This window comes from Neopsephotus bourkii, unplaced genomic scaffold (assembly GCF_033783945.1).
Source record: "Neopsephotus bourkii isolate Nb327-2 ecotype Australia unplaced genomic scaffold, CSIRO-AGI_Nbou_v1 NB_1831, whole genome shotgun sequence".
Lineage (NCBI taxonomy): Eukaryota > Metazoa > Chordata > Aves > Psittaciformes > Psittacidae > Neopsephotus > Neopsephotus bourkii.
The window spans coordinates 977,797-996,631 of record NW_026902304.1 but is presented as its reverse complement, the minus strand read 5'-3'; the positions used below and the strand labels follow the sequence as shown (position 1 = coordinate 996,631).

The following is an 18,835-nucleotide window of genomic DNA, read 5'->3' as shown; positions in this document are numbered from 1 at the left end:
GTTGCAATGCTTTTTTATCATCATCCTATAAAATATGCCTTTGGAACCAATTTGAAGTATCCTCACTATTTCGAAGAGAGATTCTCTTTTTCTAAGAGAAGCTTTCAGTAAGACTTGCTATTATAGGCAATTTGTGATATTCTGTAAGCTCATAGATACAGTTATTATAAAGAAAATATTCAAACACTATAAAATATTAGATTTATTAAAGCTCTTTGCCAAGTAGAACATTTTTAAATTGTGATGCATTGGATATTTTTTTAAGTGGTAGCAAGCTTGCCATTGAAATATTCTAGTAAGGATATGCAGCCTCAGCAGAGCAAGAAGTTATCTAGGAAGAACAACCAAAAAAACAGAGTGACGTAAAGGCAAAAATGAAAATAGCTGTGTACACTGCACAGAAAATTATGAAGTCAACAGGATAAGATGCAACATAAATTCTTCATGTTATTGATAATTCAAATTAGTGTAAAAATGCAAACAGTGGTTCATTTTTTAATGAGCACGAATTGTAACTTAACAGTATTCATGTAGGTGTCTTTATTTGGTTCTTTCAAATGAGATAAAAAATACAAAAAGCATGTATTGGATATTTGTAACTTGAGAAATTGTTATTTCCATTTGAATTTCTCCATTAACATACTGCAAGAATAAAAAGTTACTTTCGTAGCATAGTTTATATTTCCATTACCATTTTTACAGTAAAATTAATTTAAAGATCACCTTTCAGGTTTAGTAATTGGTGTTTCTTCCTATGTTCTGTTAATCAGTCTCTAAAGCACAAATGCAGAGCACACAATAAGCAGATCTTTGTATATTGCAGTTTCATGAGAATGGTTGCAAAAAGTCACAAAATTCTGGTTTCTGATATTTAGATAATTTTATCAAAAGACCTTCTGGGCAATGTGTAGTATCTATAAAAAGCAAATGCCGTGTGTATGTTTCTAAAGTGAGTGTTCTCTAGCTATTTTGTTGAAGGTGACAGATACTTTAGATTTAAGTGGGCCTGTTTTGTTTCTCTTCTGTGTTGTTATCCAGAGCTCTAGGACTTTCATCATCAGTGCAGAGTTAAAAATAAAGGAGCCAGATGTCATTAAGGTCTGTAAACAGATAATGGGGTTTCAACTAAAATAATCCCCTCAAAAACTTAGAACTGCAGCTCACAGTGTGTGATATATTAAAAAAAAAAGGAAAAAAAAAAGTGGGTAAAGAGAACAGAAAAGTGCGTTTGAAGTAGAGCTGAAAATTTATTTTGATCAAAGTTCTAGTTTGGTGCACAAGTTGAAACTGTGTTTAACATGAATGGCCTGCTCTTGCAGTTGAAAACCAGTAATTTAAAAATCACTTGTTTTATTTATGCAATTTTCTTTTCTACTGTGGTTTCCAAATTCAGTTTATTCCCATTGTGCCATTGGTATGATGCCATCACTTTGTCTTCATTTTTCATTGTAGTAAACTCCAGATACATGCCAACTGTAATCAGGAAAATCCCAAATAGTGTTTCAGAAGAAATTAGAATATGAAAGTGACAGTGTCTTTCATAACCCCATTTACTCTTGCCGGATAGAACTGCTGTGCTGTTTGCACATGCAGAAGAAGCAGTGTATTCAGCTGCTGTTCTAGCCATGACACCTTCCCCAAGAGAGCTGATACGCAAAATGAAAACATGCAAGTTTGTGTTGGGAACACATATTGTGACACCACAGATCATATTTCCTCAATAACTTTTAATAGCTAATATTAGGTATGAGAAGTTACAAGAACAAACACTGATGAAATTCTTTGTGGCCTGATGGGGAAATGGCTGTGCAGTTTCTTAATGATTAGTGTGGTCCCACAGAAGAGTCACCGTGTTTTTCCCTCAGAAGGCTTTAGCAAAATTTTAGTGTCTACAGCATTGAAATGGATGATGCCTCAGAAATAGATGTGTCATCTGTGCCCCAGAGAACATGATACAAGGAAACAGCTAATTCTATATAAACCTTTGAGTAATGGATGGGTTGTTTCTTGTTGCTCCAGAAGACATCCTGGCATAGATCTTGCTGCCTAAACCAGAATTCCCCTTTCTTTTTCTGAAGAATGCCATAAAACCAATTTTAATGCTTCATCAAGAGACCTGGCATGCTTAAGTCAGAGCTTGTAAGTTAGGTCACACTTTTCTGCCCCAGATTGTGCAGGGGGAAGGAAGGTCAATAGGTCTAGCAATGTCAGAGATCCCTGGTGCACTTGCACCTAATTAATTCATAGTCGTAAGTTGGTTCACTTCTGTTGAATATCTTCAGATTCCTAGAAAAAATCTGAGGGCTGTATGTACCTGTACTGTTAGAGCAAAATGTAGAGTCTCAGGAAGTCTCAGCTTTGTGGAAGAAAACGTTTCCATAAGAGTCTCATTTTCATTCAGATTCAAAACAATGTATATTGCCTTAGATACAAAAGTTAGAAGTATGAAAGTATATCAGTGTTGGCTTCCTCATGGTAAACCCATCTTGTTGATTTTTCTGCTGATGTCAAGTGATTAGATGAAAGACTTAGGTAGTTATTTTCTCTCTTGATCTTTTATAACCAAGAATAAGTTTTTGGTGGTCTGAGGTACTACCTCTGCATTGTAATTTAGCTGTCTCCCTATCTTGGTGAAGCCTTGTCTTCTGGGTACCAAGTAGCCCAGTGATAGATAGCTCAGTCCCTGGTGGGTATTGTGAAGACTTCTGCAAACGGAGCTGTAACTCTTTGTTATTACTAATTGCTCAGATGTTTCATTTTTCAATACATGTAATGTTTTCTAAATATGACTTACGTAAGCAGCTTTGCATTTGTTTGCTATGACAGTATGAATCAAAGTCAGGTAAGGCCTGACCATGTCCTTTCTCCAGTAACATCCAGGCATTTGAGGTACTGTTTTTGAAACAGAATGTGCAGACACCAGCTTTACACTTGATGTGTGGTATAACAGGTTACCTTTTCCTGTATATCAACACTGGTTTTCTTTTGGAATTTGGCATAATCTCTTTCCAGGGTAAAGAGTCACACTTTATCACTCTTCATCATTGTGTTAAAAAACGTGTGAGGGGCCATGTACCTCTTCAAGAGGAAGGCAAAGATTTATAACTGCTTTTCCTTCCTAAAGAGGATGCCAAGTTTCCGTTCCCTGCTGCAACTTCAAATTTTGTTGGAAACCAAATGTATATATCATCCTGTTGCTGTTGAACTCCACTGCCCTGGAACACAGGTGAAGTTGTTAACCTGTGGTTAGGAGGTGATGGCATTGCTTCTGGGGGCAGTTGTTCCTAACTGTGGGGCTCTAACATTTTTTGCTTCTGGGTTTGGGACTGAACTTTTCCCATGGTGAGAGCAGCTATAACCACTGGTGATTTGTAGATGGTCTACATGGTATCAGTTTGATCAGTGGTTGCCAAGGGAAAGATGCCAGGAAGGGTCAACCTTTGGCAGATGAAACAGAGCGGCTGAGCACTGATGATGGGGAGACGAAGTTATCCTGTCATCAGTCTAATTACAGTGGGTTTGGTCATCTTTAGGAGGGGAGTGGAAATTCCAAAAAACTTCTGGTATTTTTTTTTTTCTCCATTTGGAGACATACATGTCTTGCTTTGGGTGCCATAAATCAGGCTACTGTGAGATTTATTAAATACAGAATATAAATGTGATTTTAACTTCCTGTGTTCATAAGGAATTCCATCTGTATGTTGCAAGATGCAAAGAGTTTGTGCAGATGCTTGCCTGGTTACGTTAGAGTCCTGGTTCTGACCTGTGACTAACACAGTACTGTATTCCCCTACAGAATAATCAGGGGCATTTATTCATTTGAGATTTTTGTCACCACTGCAGTTATGAACATAAGAAAATGTGCATATATATGCAGTCCTGCTTTGAGTCACAATGTTCTCTTACAAAATAATTTTATCTGCTTCAGCAGTCTAGGGAGGACCGTTAGTGTACAACATTAAATTGTCCAGGAGATGTGTAACTGCTTTTTTAGTATTCTGAAACTTTTTATCATTGTCACCTACACATCACAATTACAAGTGCACAACTTGTGCAGCCTGATTCTCGTGTCTTTCCTTGCATTGAGTTTCTGTTTATGCTGTGTGACTGTAAAATGCTAACAGATCAGTCTGTCCAGCAGTGAATAATTCTGCATGGGATGCAAACCCACAAGCTACTCAAAATCAGTAGTGACTGAGAAAGGTATGAGCCAGATCCTTTAACTAATTCACCTCAACTAAGAGACCAAATTAAATATTTGCCATTTGTAAGTACTACTACTACATAAGAATGGTAAATTTTAAAGCTTGAAATTCATTGTGAATATTTGTACGAGTAAACATCTTAGGTCTTGCCAAGCATTTAACATAAAAAGGAAATGCCAACAAAATGAAGCAATGCAATTTTAATTCCAAAATGGTAAGGTTTTTGTGCTGCTTAATCCATAATAACCAGACTCCATGCAGATGTGTATTTATCTGTAGTTTCATTTTTTTTCCATAAAAATCTTTTAGGAGATCATGTAGGTGTAAAATAATGCTATATATTACAGTTTTAGTCATGTGTTATTATCAGAATGAATAGTATTGAACTAGTAGTATTGAATGAGTTTATGTATGCTATATACTTTGAAACTTGCTTCAGAACCCAGATCAGTGAGTTTAATTCAACAGGGCTAGCTTATTTTAAATTCAGTACCCCAGTGTCTTTATGCTGGTGTTTGAATCATTAGTACTGTATTGGTCTTTATTTTGCAAGTCATGGTGATCCTTAAACATCCATTATTTCATTAAGCATTATAAGAAATATCCCTGAGTGTGAATATTAGTTATTTCTTTAGCAATAATTACTTGGCAGTTTGAAATGAAATTGGTGCCAGATGGTATTGCTAGTGATAGAAAATGTCAGAAATCTGTCGTAATCATATTCTTGAAAATAAATTTTCATTTAAAAAATTATAGCTGTAGTGAGATTCTATGTTATTCTTGCGTTCTTATAAAAATTTAAATGGGTGAGTAGCTCAGAACTTAATTTTTGCTTCGTTTTGGAGACTGGTTAGATAACTTAGCTGTTTCCAGTTGTAGTATCTTCATTCCCTGGGTTTTAGTACCACATCATGAAAATATGGAGAAATTGGTTGGAAAAGTAAGAAAAGTTGTTACTGTCTTAACAAACCAAATTCTAATGCCTCTGGAAACTGTGTTGTAGAACACCATTACAGCCGCTTAGTAAATCGTGCACAGCCAGGTACCCCCCTCGGGATAATGGGTTTCTCTCCTTACTGATGTGGTCCACCTGCCCCTGGCAGAAGCCCTGTGAAGCTGTTACATGTTGGCTGCTTCCTGCCATCTTTTTGGTGAGGTGTCTTATCTCTGTGGCACAGAGCCCAGCTTAAAGCCTCCCAAAAGGGGTGTGTGCTCAGGCATGCTCCCATTACTGGAATAGCACAGATACTGTAGACAGCTTCAATTGCTGTTTGCTAAGGATTCAGGTTTGCTTCTTTGCTCCTTTCCTGCTTCTTCTTGGACCTTAAAGAGGCGGAGGGAAGGGAGATACTGCAGGAGGGATTCACTTCTGTTGGCTGCCAGCCCAGCGTTAAGCACTCTCCAGCAAGCTGGCTTGTCCGCCTCGCATCTACCCCTCCTCTGCCAGTCCACGTGACTGCTTGAGTGAAAGATAAAAGACCAATTCTTGCTAATTTTAACTATCCCAGCAGCACCATAATGAAAACCTAACTCCATAGCTTTTACATTTCTGGTAGCATGCAGCAAATTGTATCGTCTTTAATCCTCTCCCTGGCAAAACTCCCACTGACTGCAGTGGGAGTTTTGTCTGAGCATGACCAGAGTTGGAATTTCAGGTTTTGGTCCTATATTAATTTCTCAGCAAGAAAGAGAAATGGATTTTATAGATTTTCAGTTAAACATTAGGAAGACATGAAACTGTCATTCTCTGTAATGTAGTGGTACAAATATGGGCAATTACCTTTTGGTATTGCCTTTTGAGACTAATACAGATCTATTACTTTAACCCATTCCTAACATAATTCATGTGCAGCCATATATTACAGATGCTGCCTTTCAGTGACACAACTAAGTGCCACAGCAGCATGAGACTTCATTTGCCAAAAAGGTTGTCATTATTCTTAATACAAAGACAGCAGTCCTGATTCCACTGGCGTTAAAAGGGATTTTGTACCGTTGTCATTTTAATAAATTACTCTCAGTTGATATTAAGATGAAGGGCATTAGGCTCTGTATTACTATTTCACTTTTTTTGTTTATACGGTTTTATGTTTCATGTTTGGTTTCACTCTTTCACCCTGTCCCCAGATTTGTTTTTCTCTACATTTTTGCCAACTAGCCAGTTGGAGCTTAGCACGTTATTTCAGGTTAAAAAAAAAAAAATAAATCTAAAGACTGTGAAAATAAAAACCTTTCAGTTTACTAAAATTAATGTATAAATGTGAGGACTCCAAAGAATGAAATACTAAGTGATTGTGTTCCTGCACTGAAGTCCAATTCTTGGTTATTTAGTACTGGTGTGCTTGAAGTGAGAGTGTTCATTTTTCATGCACATAGGAAGTGCACATGTCTGACTTCTGAAGTCTGGTCTTTTGAGACCTATTTGTATGTGACCATTATAGACTCCAGTTTTCAATTTAGCCCAGTGCAAGAGGATTGTGGCTGTGTGCAGTTTGGAGCTTTTTGTAGTCTCTGAAGTCAACAAGATTATTTTTGCAAATCAATTCAAAGATACACTAATTAAGGCAGTTCATATGGTCTTCTACTTCATTTGGTGCTAACGTTATACACGTGTTCATTACTCTCATACAGAATTATAAACCCATGTTGTTCTGTTTTGTAGTATTTGCTTCTAATGGTGGTCAGGAATAAGGCTATTTTATTAGCTTCCTTTAGCAGTTCATTTTGAGAGTATTTAATGTCTATGCAAATCTGTGCTGATAAATCTGTTGCTAAGAAACAGCCGTGACTGAATTTTTGGTAGAAGAGAAAGTTACACTGAGAATAAATGAGTGTCACCCTATAATACTTAAGTTTAGTAAGTACTAATGGTATTTAGTTCGTACATAGAAATTACATCACTGGAGGCCATGTGGACAAATGGGAACTGAATATTACAAGGCAATGAAAAGATAGTTAACAAATCCAGTGAAATGTTAGAAAAAGAGAGGATAGGAGACCCAGATGGTCAAGAGAGAATCAGTTAAGAAGAGAGAGGCAAAACTCTTCATAAGGGAAGGAGTGGGTAAATAAGCAGAGGAAGCACACCAGAAAGAAGCCAGGGGAGGATACTTGGTAAAGTATTCAGAAGTTGAAGAAGAAGCAGAAGTAATGTCTGGAAATATTACGTGCAGCATCCTGAAAAAAAAAAAAATAAATGTTTTTTATTTAAAGCCCTGCAGAATAGAAACAGTGATGCTTTAAATATTTAAACAAAAGCTCATTGTGGGTTTGTGACCATTGTGGGTTCGTGACCAGTTTCACAGTTAATACACCCATTTTCAAATCCTCTGCAGCAGAACTGCCGGAGCTCAGTTTGTAGTGTGGCCACCTCTGGGATGGCTGAGCTAGCTGGTACAGTGAAAACAGCTTTGAGTGGGGGCATTTTCTTGCTTGCCATGAAGGCAGTTTCAAGGAAAGCTGGCAGCAGATAGGTGACTGGGAGTTTCCATCAGTTGAGGCATAATGTGGCAGGGAGGAGGAGCTATCTGTAAATGGCAGTAGAGGACCAACATCTGCAGGTAAGACAGTCAATTTGTGCAGCTAACCCTACAGTTTGTGAGTGATGCTGCAGGGACAGAATTTTGTCATGTTGCCTTTCTACCTGTGAGTGACATTTGCTTCACTGCAGTAATTTTTAGATCTGCATTTTGAGTGTGTAAGGCTTCACTGCCTTTGGAATCATGCTTAGGGAAAGAATGGTGTTATGTGGGGACAACTCTGAATCTTTGATTTGAAGGTGTATTGGCAGCGATATTCCTCCAAACCTTCTATTCAGCTCCCTCCCATCTCTGAAGGTGAACTGATTTTTAAATAATGTCCAAAAGATCTAATTGAGAATAATTCAGAAGTCTATACCTGTGCAAATGGAAAGTGATTAACAGAAAGCAGTTGTTTTTGTTTTCTTTATGTTTTCTCACACAAAACCACCAGCTGCTAGAGCGAGTCTGTTTCTCAGATTATTCCACTTTGAAGAATATGGCAGACACTTCACCTGGGTTTCAAAAGAATTTCTAGTTGACACATGTTTGCTGAACACCAAAAATGTTCCCAGAAGAAAGTTCTGGCCACTCTCTTGCCAATCAAGCAAATGTTGTTGATCTCTCTCTGAAGGCTAGGGAACTGTACAGTTGTCAACTGCTTTAGGAGTAGGAACTATAGAGAAAGCCACTGAAATGGCTGCTGTGGTAGAGACACAAAAGGAATCTGTCTGACTGTTGCTAAGTAATGTAATATAAATTGGAATAAAATGTCAGGTGGAAAAGTAAGCTGTCTCTTGCTTTGTGTTCACTGAGGGCCAGTTTTGGATTGTGTCTTTTGTGCTGTAGCCTTCTGCTCTTCCAGCAGCCCTCTTTCTTCTAAGACCAGCTACTGCCTTCAGAGAATGTGGAAAGTTTGGGCCATGAGGACCCAAAGCCTGTCCAGCCAAGGAGAAGGTGAATTACTTGACAAGAAAGAGATGGTAGAGTGTTAGTTCACCGTCTTCCCATGTCATCCTTTTCAGGTGTAGGTAGGACTTTGAATTTTATTTAGAAAACCTATTTTCAAGGATAGGGAATGTTTGGAGATGAAGAAAAGTCAGTTCAAGTCAGTACAAGTCCAAGAAAGCGTTAGCTGGGCTGCAAGATTAGCTCAGTGAGAGCTGAGTAAACAGCAAAACTAGATTTCTGCAGATGTTGTTTATAATTTGAGCATGATGTTTGGGTTGATTGTGTGTAATCATTCAGTTTTGCTTCTTTGCAGATTGTCACGTTTAAGGTTAGCCAGTGCAGCTGTAAGTGAAAAATGAATTGGAAGCTGTTATGCTGGAATGCTTGTTGAGAACAAATTGAGAGGTATATTTCAATCTAGGAGTGTTGACTTCATAATTCATGCAATTTTGGAGGCCTGTAAGAATCTTCTCCTAACAGAAAGTGAGAAATGATAGAAGAATTTGTGTTACAGTGTCACGCAGTTAACACTTCCTCTGATGAAAACTGTTCAGAAAGAATTAAAATAAATTGTACATAAAGAATTCAATTACATAATGTGTGTTCTAGTAGAGTAACCCACTGTAGACTGTGGATTGCTACATCACTGGTGTGTTTCTCACCCGACTAAATGTATATTGATTCTGCAGCCTGGAAAAGTAGCTGCTAATGCTGGGCATTTATTGAGCTACAGATATTATACAGTTCTGAACAGACAAAAATTAATATTTGAAGAACTCAAAGTGATCTCCATAAGACCACTCAAGGTGGTAAATCTGTATCAAATACACCTCTATCTTTTCCAGCAGATACTTTCCTGATGTGGCTTCAAAATCTCCAGAAACAGCGATTTCTCAGTAATTGTATGAGCAATTGCAGTGCCTGAGGATGTTCTCCTAACATTTTACCTCAGTTTTTCTTGGTGCACTTCTGTCATGCAACTTTTCATTGCTATCCATTATAGGAATGGAATAATGATTGTTCCCTACCATTGGAAGGCTATCTTGTTGAGAATTAAAAAAAAAAAACCAACCCAGTTCACGAGATTTAGATAGGTCTCACAAGTACTTACAGACTTTTCCTTATCATGTTCTCAGCTGATTTGCTTGGATTGAAGAGGTCTGTAGATAATACCTCTGCGTTCCCAAGAAATAATCAGGGAAGATTTAAAGAAGGGAAATACTTGCTAATGTGTTGCGACATAATACAAATCTAGTATGAAGGAACATTTCTCCACAATCTAGTGTATCTGCCATGTCATCTAACCATGTCCAGCTAAACAGAATTTGGAAAATTATTGACACTGGTTATTCCAAATAGCTTTGCTGTTCTCTCAGATAAAGACTGACTGCCGAAACAGCATGGGGAAACTTATGTTGCTTCTGTGCACATTGCATTAATCTTCTAGACAACAGAGGACATCATTCCCAGCACTAGGAATGGGAACGTTAATATTTAGCTTATCTTTAGAAGTGTGCAGAGAAGTGATTGTTAATTAATTAGTTTTTAAATTAAATTAAAGGCAACAAAAATTTAATTTTGGGTGAATTTTTCTTTTTTACTTGATGCCAACAAGCATATGCCAGCTGATGTTTTTTTCTTACTCTGGTGATTTTTCACTGTAGCGTGAAGAACTGTAATTTCCCCCATTTTTCTGAGATATCCAAACCTGCAGGTGGCTATAATGAATGATCTTGGTGATCTATATTAAAAAAGATTAATCATTTCTTCTTTCTTTTTTTCACATGTTCTCCTGCCTTGTATCCTTCTCTGACTCACATATTTGTATTTATTAATATACTACATCACTGCTAGATTTTTGTCTTAGGTCTGTGTTTCATTTGACTAACAATAATGAGAGGCCATAAATTCCTCATTCTTTATGATAGGGCACAGCATGTGAGCTGCAGATACTGCAAACATGTCCATGAAGTAGTGGCAGCTGTATAGCTACCATTTATCATATAGCTGAAAGAGGGCTGTAAGTCCAGAAAGGCATCATGATTCGACAGTCAGGGCTGGTAGTCCTTTGCATGGTCATGAGCACCTGCAGTGCTGGACAGATCAAGGAGCCTTGCAGAACTCCTTCTGTTGCCTCCAAATGGGGGATAATAGTAGCATATACCTCACAGAGGATGAACTGTGAGGATTTATTGGTAACCGGGATTAAGAATTTGAAGATGCATACAAGAGTGCGGTTCTGAGATCTGTTACACAAATGACCCCTGTTCTGGCTGAAAGGAGAAAGAAATTGGCAGCCTTTGTACCACAGGCTGAGGCTTTGGTGACAGCATCCCTGGAGAGAGGTAGCCTTGGAGTGAGGCAGGGGTAGAGGGAAGTCACGTGCCCTCTGGTCTGTCAGACAGTACTAGCAAATCCAGTATGTATTAGAGACCTCATCCTTTTTCCTACAGGCTTTTGCAGTGCTGCAAAGGAGATTTCTTGGGTGAACCGTTCTGCCAGTCTGTCCCAGCCCTAGGCACTTGTGTCTTATTCCCTGTGACCTGCAGGTTGCATGGCTTTTGGGGAGTGACATGTGTTACGAAGGTGTCCCTTAAGCTATTCTAGGGAGTCCTCCCTGTTTGGAAAACCTCCCTTGCAGAAAATGTGACCTCTGGAATGCTGTAGGCTTGTATGCAAAGGGATGTGTTCATACAGGGTAGTATAGATGAGGTTGTGAGAGGAAAGGCAGCTGAAAGGAGCTGACTGTGATTCTTCCACAGTCGTGCTCCAGAATAAAACTGAAGCAAACAAATATGCAGCTGTGACACTTAGATTCAAAGCCACAATAAAAAAGGCTTGATGAAATACTTGAGTAGCTAAAATCTGTGCTCAGTCATTGCAATGGAAATTAGCCAGGTTGCCTGTTTGTTGCTCTCTAGAGGAGTTAGGTATTTGAAATAAATTTTCACAGGAAAAGGAACATGCATTTCAGGGGAAAGGCATTTTGACACCTAACAACACTGAAAAGTTGGTACTGTAAAGCTGAATAACGTACCTATTATTTCATTAGACTCAAGGGTATGCATTACTTAAATTATTCTATGTAGGAAAGAAAATAATCCGCCACTGTAAATGACTTGTTCTATATGAAAATGATACAGTGATAACAACACAATTTAGTGTTCCTGTGAAGCTGCAACAAATGAGGAAAGACAAAACACTGGGTTTTCACATGAAAACAAAAGCAGACTGCCTTGGATTCTTGGACCCAAGCATTACGTCAAAGTTATGTGGTTTTGTCATGATTTTCAAACAAATGTCTTCACTTTGTTTTGCAATGGTTGTAAATTAACAGACTTCTAAGGGCTGCTCCTTGAGTTTAAACCTTTATTTTCAGCCACTCATGCTGCAAGAGACCTCCAAGGAGTCCCGTTCCTTCTGCTGCTGAGAGATTGTTAGAAGTGAATACTGACAGGGAACAAAGGCATTTATCTGCTAGGTGCAGGGAAGTTCTCCAGCTCTCTGCTCTACTTCCTCTGACTTCCTGGGAGCATGCTCTTGGATAAGACCTGAGCTTCTTGGGCAGTGTCAGAAAGTTTTTCTTATCCCATATATCAAGAGCAGAGTACAAGCTTAAACAAGCACTGGTGGGTGCAAATCAGTTAAACAGATTAATGATACCTGTCAAAAGATGTGAAATTATTTATCCTCTAAACACCCAAGCCTGACAAGTCTTAGTTTTCTGAGTCACAGACTTAATGTCTACATTGTGATTTTTGGCTCACTGTGCTGCACTGGCATAGAAGGACATGCACTGTTTGAGCTGTATGCTTCAGCAGGATGGACTTTGGTATCATGTTGCTCGGGGTGATCTTATTCCTGTGCTTTCTGCACCACAAACAAAGGAGGATTAACCCCATAATAAATCATTTCACAAATGAGCATGACAGTGACTGTTGAGACGGTTTCACTGGCACTAACGGCTGTTTCCTTGGGAAATGGCAGGGATGGGGATATGAGACAAGAAGGCCCGGTGGACAGGTGGAGAGAGACAAGAAATGCTATTGCTCTGCACAACTGAACCTCTGGGAAAGCATAGGAGCACTTTGCCTTGAGTTTTCTCTCATTAACAGCATCAGCAGCTGCAGAGCAAAGACCGTCATTTTAATAAGCCCACTCTAGGTTTGCAGAATAATCTGACTTTAGTTTGAATAGCTCCACCAGGCAGAGTGAAATGCAACTCGTTTCTCTTCAGGAAGCTTATTCAGCCAACTTTGAATTTTTTTCCTCGTGTTCTATTTACGTCTTATAATTCAATTCCCTGTATTCAGCATGCAGCATTTTAAGAGACCAATAATATAAAATAATGTTTCCATAATTGCATTACTTTCTATTATGCTGGGCTCTCTTATCCAGTCTAATAGAATTGCATAAACATGATTTGATATCACTGTTGCATACATTTGTTGAACTTAAGAGCGCAAAGGAATATTCAAAATTAAAGCTTATAGAAACCTTAATTAGAAAAAGTGTATCAAGCTGTGATTAATGAGTTGTCTTCTAGAGGGAGGTAAGACAGCGATTCAGGAGTTAGGCTAAAAAGATGTCTGTTCTGGTAAGAAAGCTGCATCTTAGCTCAGTAACAGGAAAAATTGAATATCTGTTCCTGCTGAAGCATAAAACTTACCTTTTAGTTACGCAGAAATAAAAGAATCTACAACAAATATGGGAGTCTCATGGGAAAAGAAATCTTCTGTAATTACTTTTATAGAACAAGGTATTTAACTAGTGAAAAAATATACCCCTCCCAAAAGGAAAGAATACAAGATTCAGTGTGGTCTGGAAATTCAGCAGAGGTGATGCTGACTGTGAGACATGTCCTGCTTTTGGCTTGCTGTGCTATTACTGTGTCCCGGCACAGACTGCTCCCTGTTCCAAGAGGGAATAAGAAAAGCCAGTGCTAATGAAAGGTCAGTTGAGAAATCTTGCTAGCAGTCAACATCATTTTTCATGCAAGGAGCAATAGTTGTTAAAACATCACAGCACAAAATCATCTCTATAAACAATCCCTTATAGCTGAGCTGCCTCACAAGACTTGACTAAGCAATGCATTGCTGTACCTGCACATCTCCAACACAAACCTTAAATCAGCTGTTTTTTAATTATTACTTCTGTTGTTTCCCACTGGCCCTGAGCTATTATTAATGACTTCAGGGGTAACTGGGGTGATGTGTGACAAATGGAAGTGTGTTGCAAGGAGGACGCAGGATACTGTAGCCTCCAGAAGATCTTGGTAGAGTTTGGAGAGCAAACATGCAGAGTAGATTGCTTATATCTTTTACACTGTAGGTGGAGGGAGAAGTTGATGGGCACAGTGCTTGTCTGCCACCATCTAAACTGAAGTCTGAATATGTTCTTGCAAGGCCAAGCCAGGTTCAAACAAAAGCAATATATTCTTTCTGATTCTGGATTTGAGAGCCTCTCGTTACTTTTTTTTGCCTGAGTCTGCTTATCTGAGTCATGCCAGTATTCACTTTGGGACTTTTTCTGTACTTTGGTATACAGGGAGGTTATGTGGATTATTCCAGTGGCAGCTGATAAGTGTGTTGCCACAGCCAACTACCTACATATTAGCAGAAGTCTGTAATTGTATGTGCATGTTTAAACTGCAATAACTGCAATGGCAATACAAGCAGCAGGAAAGTCTGTGTTTTATAATCATGAAACTCCTTCTCCTGGTCAGAAATAGCTGCACACCTTGAAAACAGTTTGTTTTGTTAAGTTTTGCTTCTTAACCTAAGGAAACTCACAGATATTGGAACCACTGAGGTAAAGGACAGTGCAGACCTGCAATGTTGAAGAGGTAGCATAGAAGTGAGTTATGTTTCAGGGAGGGGTGCTGGCACTAGTGAAGGCAAACCATGACCCACCCTCAGCAGTTTTCGATTGTCTTCAGTTTTCTGTGGGACGTGAAGTAAGGGAAGTTTGCTGTCCTGGGTGTCCCATACCACGAGCTGAAAATAATTCACAACCTAGGTGTGGGAGGTATTTTGGCTTTATTGTACCTTGTGAGTTTCAAATATAATTTGTTTTCTTACATATCACCACTTTTTCAGAGAGCTGCTGGGTTTCATACACAGAAGGATTTTTTCTTGGGCCTATGTGCTGCAGAATGACACCACCTGGGTGGTGGTGGGACACGCTTTTAGCTCAAAATCAAAGAGAGGAGCAATTTAGCCTTGCAGTGTACAGCTCTCCTGTTTTTTTCTCCAGGGCTTCCATTTCTTACGTGGCTCTGAATTCTATCTTTCTAAGATAAGAAAGACAGTCTAAAAATGAAATCAAGTGGAAATGTTGGGTAGTACATTTGAAGGTGGAAAAGATCTCTGGAGTTTTCTTAAAAGATCAACCTGACTGTGAGTCAGATATTGGCAATAGCTAATGGCTATTGACAACCCATGATTTTCACTTCCACAGAAGATGTTTTGTCTAAAATTTTCAGATTTCAGGTGTGAAACAAACAGTAGATTTTATAAAAAACAGACTAAGTGATAAGTGACTGAGGGTAATTATCATACTCATTCTTGCCTTTGACAAGTAATTCAGTGACCCCATTTCATGTGGATGAAACCCTACTTTAAGGTGTTTCATGAAATTACCTTTCATTTTGACCTCAGCACATACGCAGAAAAAGGACAGCTCTCACTTCTTGTCGGACCAGGTGATGGCCTCATCTTGCATCCCAAAAGATGGTTTTGCACTATTAGAAAATCAGTCATAGCCAGCCACAGTGCTGGCCTGTAACTGTAATGTGGCTTAGTGCATTAAAAAAATTAGAAGTAACTTTATGTTAAGTGGACAGTCTGGCAAATACGCAAGTTGGGAAATAATTTATGTACCAGTTTGCTTATGTTGACAAAAAGATTTCAGCAAAAGTGAGGGTTGAAAGGATGTGAGCTCAACACCAAAATTTCCATCTGTTGAGTTCTCACTGTCTTAATTAGTGAAGAAATATACAGGCAATAGGATTTTTGAACCCAAACAACTATTTCCAAGACAATTGCATGGGTTAATTACTTGTTAATAAGTGAGAGGGATCACGAAGTGACACAGTACGAGTTTTCCAGAGCTGAGTTTTTCCTAAGCTGTTTCATACTGCCAGGAATTGCTTTGGAAATCACCTCATTTTCCAGGTTTTCCTCACCTACATCAGGGAGCTGAATATATTTGCAGCCTGCTTCACACCACATGGAAGACTACAGCACTTTGCCATTTATACTGATTGAAAAATTAGTTCACTATGCAAAATTGGGTCTTGGAGTAGTGCAGAAATGATTTGATGAACAGAATGAGTTTCTATTCATTATCCCGTTTAATGCCTTGAAATGGTAATGGTCACTTTACCCTGCCATCACTCCATGTGTGGTGGAAGCAAACAATGACAAAAAATCTTCCTTCTTTGCAGCAGAGAACAGCAGGGCTGAAAAGAACATTCCTCTGTTAAATTACAGAGTCATTTGCTCTAAGATGAGGGATTTAACCCTCATACTAAACCTATATTATTATAAAAAGACTTTGTTTTTGCAAGAAAACGTGTATTTGTCAGTCTGCTTTTTGTATCCATTAGCTTGACAATCAGAAAGTTTAGAGGCATAAAAATGCTGTCTGTCAAAATAGAATGAAGTTTTAAATGGGTTTGCACTCTGATGGTTCTGAACACAATTCTCATGCACCTGAAAAATGTGTTGTCACTTCATGTAAGTATCTTCTGTGCCATCTGAGGGACCCTTTCTCACAGTTTCTTAGGCTCTACACTTCATTAGAGAAATCACCACCACCAACTCTTAATCCTGGCAGCTTTCCTAGTAGAATCATTTGTTCGAGGACCTGGGTGACCAGTAATGGCAAAACCAGCCTTGGTATTAACATTTCACTTTATAAATTGCAGAGATCTAGGCTTCACTTATATTTGTCAACAGTGAGTTTCCAGTGAAGTGCAAGGTATTTGAAAAATTACCTCTAATGTTTCAGGCCAGGGAGGGAAGTACTTTTTCAAATTATGAGAACATTTCCCTCATGCACTATTAAACCAACTGGAGAGAAAGAAAAGGAGTGGATGTACACTTGACTCTCTAAGGTTGAATAGCCACATGCCAAATTATTTAAGTTTTATTCCTGTGAGCCATGCCATGCGATGATAAAGTGTTTTTCTTAATGATACAGTGAGCCACAAAAGAGTAAGAGTTTCTTTTCTTTAAAGCTGCCCTTTCTTGGCTGCTGTGTCTGGGACTGTCCTAGTACTCATCTTCTTCCTTAACTCTGTGTGTGCTGTGGTGGATCCTGCCTATCTTCTCGCAGGTCCTCAATGCCATGTGTACAGGCCCTGCTGCTGTTCCCCATTCTTGTTCCCTCTCCCCTTCACACATCCCATCTCGCCGCAGACACAGATGTTGTCTATGTGGGGAGTTGCTCAGCTCTGTCTTTCCTCTGCATTGTTCCTTCTGTCCAACCTAAAACTCAGAGTGGTGTCTCCAACGTTTTGCAATGGGGTGATTGATGACCCAGAGTAAACACAGCTTTTAGTCATCCCTTCTTTGAGGGGCAGCTGTCACTGCTGCCCACGGACTAAACACAGGTGTCATCTGAGGATACCATTCCAGAATAGGCACTTCCAGAGGGTGAATTTTGCCATCTGTTTCCAGCATTGTCTTTGGTTGTTACAGTTCGAAGATGAAGGCTACTCCAAGCCCCCTGGTTAACATGAATGGCAAAAAAAGTGAAATGTGACATGTGTGAGCTCTGCTGGCTCTTCAGTGGGGAGAATAGGCAAAGTGTTGTCGCTGCTAAATGGTGATTCTGGCTTCCTTTGAATACTGGATGTAAACTGGAAGATGTAATGTGGAATTTAAGCGGCAGGGTTATTTGGCAAGAGTGCAGATGTCATTTCTGCTGATCTCGTCAGATCAAAGGCCCCTGCAGCTCACAGAAGTGGGACACTGATAAACAGGACGTTTTTTTAGGAGGTTTTTATCTCTGTGGCACTTTCATTAAAAATATAAAGCGCAGAGTGAAAACAAAACAAAAACTAACGCTGAATTATTGATAAAAATATACCTTTTTCTGGAAGGTGAATAGGCTGAGGTATGGATGGGGGAGATGGTGGGATGCTCCCCTAGGCTGGAAGAGCCCCTCTGCAGTGAACCAGATTTTGCAGTGGGGTGGGATATGTCTTTCCCACTGCTCTTCTCAGCATCAGTCTACAGCTTATGTTCAAATTGTCCCTTGGATTTTGACTGTGTTGACTTTCAGAAATCTAGCTTCCTGCATCAGGATGAGCCTATCTCCCATGTATCTTGTCTTGTTATAAGGCCACCTCAAAGGGAGGCCAGGCATTCCCTGGATTTCTGGCAATTACTGCTTTGTGATCCAAACAGGGTATATGGTAAAAAATTAATGTGTGTATTTCAAAGCTTATTTCTGAGAATGACAGAAATATTTCAGCAAATTTGGAGATCATTCCCAGTAACACACACAATACAGATCCTGATGTATTTAGCCTCAGTGATCTACCAGTCCAAAAATTTGCTTCACATTCCAATGCTTAATAGAAAAAACCCATGGTTCTCTATCTGCACGCAGACATAAAATTCCTGAAGTAAGGTCAATAAGGCACACAAAGATTGCTGTTGACTATGGGGATGGAGGACAAACTGATCCAAGAAAACTTCCCCAAAAAACAAAACAAGAAATTATCTGAGGGAAAGGAACCATGTGCCAAGTTACAGGAGAATCTTTGTTTCTAACTCTAGGTCCTTCTTCAGTTATCAGCAATGATGATGATTCAGCCAGTCCCCTCCACCACATCTCAAATGGCAGTAACACTCCTTCTTCTTCTGAGGGGGGTCCTGACGCAGTCATCATTGGGATGACGAAGATTCCTGTCATTGAAAATCCTCAGTATTTCGGAATTACCAACAATCAGCTCAAGACAGATACCTGTAAGTACAAGCAACTGTATGTGTTTCAGTCATTTTACTTGTGTAAGTGCTGGGGCTTCTTAACAGAGCTAACAGAACAAAATGCTCTAAGTTCCTGGAGTGGAAGGGTGGGGTTAAAATGCATGTGTTTTGGTACATTAAATGAACTGCTTTACATCTGTCAAACCCAAATTCAACCCTT

At 39.1% G+C, this 18,835-nt stretch overlaps 1 protein-coding gene across 3 annotated transcripts in view; it reads left to right on the top strand.

Moving 5' to 3' along the window:
- NTRK2 (neurotrophic receptor tyrosine kinase 2) overlaps positions 1-18,835 on the top strand; it is a 211,545-nt gene that overhangs the window by 99,735 nt on the left and 92,975 nt on the right. For all 3 annotated transcript variants that reach the window (XM_061343932.1, XM_061343931.1, XM_061343933.1), the window contains one exon: positions 18,466-18,654. In XM_061343932.1, the coding sequence (XP_061199916.1) occupies positions 18,466-18,654 (189 nt within the window). The remainder of the gene's footprint in view (positions 1-18,465; positions 18,655-18,835) is intronic.